At 29.8% G+C, this 3043-nt stretch overlaps 1 protein-coding gene across 1 annotated transcript in view; it reads left to right on the top strand.

Moving 5' to 3' along the window:
* LOC106679027 (serine-rich adhesin for platelets) overlaps nucleotides 1-3043 on the top strand; it is a 10011-nt gene that overhangs the window by 3428 nt on the left and 3540 nt on the right. The window contains exon 3 of the mRNA XM_067050818.1: nucleotides 2539-3037. Within this exon, the coding sequence (XP_066906919.1) occupies nucleotides 2539-3037 (499 nt within the window). The remainder of the gene's footprint in view (nucleotides 1-2538; nucleotides 3038-3043) is intronic.

The raw sequence follows: 3043 nt of genomic DNA, 5'->3' as shown, positions 1-3043 counted from the left end.
CAATATGATGAAAGCGATCCATCGGCAAGAGAATTAGATATATATAAGAAGATGGTCAGGGTTGCGGTCAAAAGTGAAACAAAAATAGTTTACAACTATTTTTGTTTCACTTTTGACCCCAACTCTGACCATCTTCTTATATATAAATATTAATTTTCTTCGAAAACTACTTACATGTCACTACTTAAAACATATTACACTTACAGGGTCAAACTTATTACATACTGTTACAATGTAAACATATAGTCTATTCAATTTATCTTCATTGTCAATTTTCAATATATTTTGAATGTTTTGTAGGTCTCAAAATACGGTATGGGTGGGCTTTGAAATATATTGTCCATTTTCTTTAAAGGTTGGACAATGTAGGAGGATGTGGTACACACCATTATCGAAATATTTTTTGCAGAGTGGACAATCTTTTGCCTAGAAAGTGAGAATTTTATTCCATAGTATAGTTTGATGTTCTCTGGGTTTCCTACTCTTAGTTGGTTAGTGCAGATTAATTTTAGGTTACTGTTTGAGTTATATGTTCCGTTGCTAGTTGAGAATAGTTCAGGATATTTTTAAGAATATTGTCTTCATGTTTCATTATTCCATATAATGCATTGAGCTCATCTCTACATCCGAATCGGTAGGTGGTATCATATTAACTTAGGACAACCAGTTTTATTCTGGATCAGAGTTTACTGTATCTTGCACCTTTAGTCTGTTTAGAAATAGTTTGGGGAGCACCATTTCTGACATCAATGACAGTTTGGACCAGTAGTTGATTACCTTTACATAATCTTGGCACTCAAAGGTTATATATAGGTAGGACCAAAGGACCAATAGTTGATTACCTATATATAACCTTGGCAACAGTATCGACTTTCCATCAATGTGAGCGTGGAGTTTTATTCACTTTTTTATCATCTTTTTTGTACCACACAACTTTTGGTCATTAAAATATCAAGTTACGAACTATTCGAAGCAGATAAGTTAATATAAATTACGAAATACAATATATGGAAGATGTCACACCGATCATTTGAGACCAAAACATATTTTAATTTTCTAGATAAGACGATTAAACTAGGAACGGCATAATATCACAATGACATTACTCATTTTTTCACAATGTAAAATACAGTAGATACATTTTTTTATTTATACAGTACTTGTTTCTAGGGAATAATCTTTATTCAAATACATCAAACCTTTAATTTGTTATCATTATTAGGACTACAATTGTTTTTCCTTTTTCTTTTTTTTTATGGAGAAAATAACAGACATTTCATTTATATAATAGTATACATTGACAATCAATCAGCGACATAAATATAAAATGCTAATAAAATAACATTAAACCAGAGCTAAATACTAAAATTAACAGTAACTATTAAAAGCATCGTTATAAATATTTATAATAATGATTATAATATAAGGATAACTAATTAAATAAACATAAAGCTTAAGTCATTGTATACAAATTATAAAAGAAATATTTTTGAATCAAGCTTTCCAAATAAGACCCAATAGTGTGAAACCCCAGAAATGAAATTATCCAACTTCATTAATATTTTCCATTGCTTCGAAAATTCTTTGCCTTAAATTATTATTATATGTTGCGCGTTTAAACAATATATAATTTAGTGTTTCATTTTTCTTCCTTTGACACACTTGTTGCAGTTTAATGTAATAATAAAAGCCTGATTTTAATTCAGAAAAATATAATTAAAACAACAATTTTCTTTTTGTATTCATCTTTTAATGTTTCAAAGAAGAATTCACAAGTGGGCAATGAACGTACACATTTAGTTATTTTTTCTAAAATGACTTTTGGTCAGCAGTAAATTTTTTTAAATTTAAATTAAGATATTGTCATGCACAATAATCCAACAAATGTATTGTTGTTTCCCAATATATTCAAAATATTAATCAAATACTTAGTATACAATATATACGTTTTCAAGGTATGAATAATTAGAGATGAAACTACTATGCAAGTCAATTGATTGCAATGGATAATACCTAAACTATTATATGATTATTATTATTAATACAAATATGGTAATATTATTATTATCAAGTCTTTCCTTTCTGTATACCATATGCCTGTAAATTAATCAAATCAAAACCATTCTCGTGGGTACAAATGAAGAGTTCTGAAAATAATCTGAGAATACCTGTGACTAAGATGCCAAATTAAAAAAAAAAACAAACCAGCTCTTTAAGAAACAAAACCATGGACTAAGATTTAAATCTTCAGAATTTTAAGATTAAAATTTTCTTCAGATTATCCGTATCTTCAAAAGTTCAAATTAAAAATCAATTCAGGTTGATTAATTTTTTCTGCATCAGTATCAGTGATGAATATCTGTAAATAAATTACCCAAACAAAACAATATTTTACTTTCCAAAATTTATAACCACCCAATATTTTAAAAGCTCGTGTCTGGTTTTTTTAATTAAACAGTATATAAACTAAATAAAGAATTCAATTATTGCAACAATATAAAACATAATTTTAGGACTATATAATATGTTTTGTTCCAGGAAATAATTCCAGCGATAATGGACCGAGTAATATGAATGAAGAGGAAAGCATTACACAGACAGAAACAGATTCTAAGATATCACATGACCAGCCTGGACATATAAGCAACCATAATCAAAATGAAAATATAGGGTCAATCGGAACATATGATATCGGAGCTGCGGGATCTCTTGCAACAGAAAATGGAAATGCCGGATCACTAGCGCATCCTGTATCACAACTTAGTGCAAGTATAACGACGCCAAAAGGAAACGATGAAACATACCACTATGATGGAAGTGTTCCATCGGAAACAAAGCTAGATACATCAGCTACACTATCAGACAATGGCGCATCAATAGCGAATCCAGTCTCACTTTTTAGTGCAAGTATGACCGCACCAACCACAGGAAATGATGGATTGTACCATTATGATGAAAGCGATCCATCGGCAAGAGAATTAGATACGTCGTCTTCACCATCTGCTGCAATTAATCAGCAAATGCAAAGTATAAGACCGCCTCT

This window comes from Halyomorpha halys, unplaced genomic scaffold (genome assembly GCF_000696795.3).
Source record: "Halyomorpha halys isolate HHAL.00 unplaced genomic scaffold, Hhal_1.1 Scaffold172.1, whole genome shotgun sequence".
NCBI classification, from domain to species: domain Eukaryota; kingdom Metazoa; phylum Arthropoda; class Insecta; order Hemiptera; family Pentatomidae; genus Halyomorpha; species Halyomorpha halys.
Note: the sequence above shows the minus strand (reverse complement) of the source record. Positions and strands in the feature narration are given on the sequence as shown.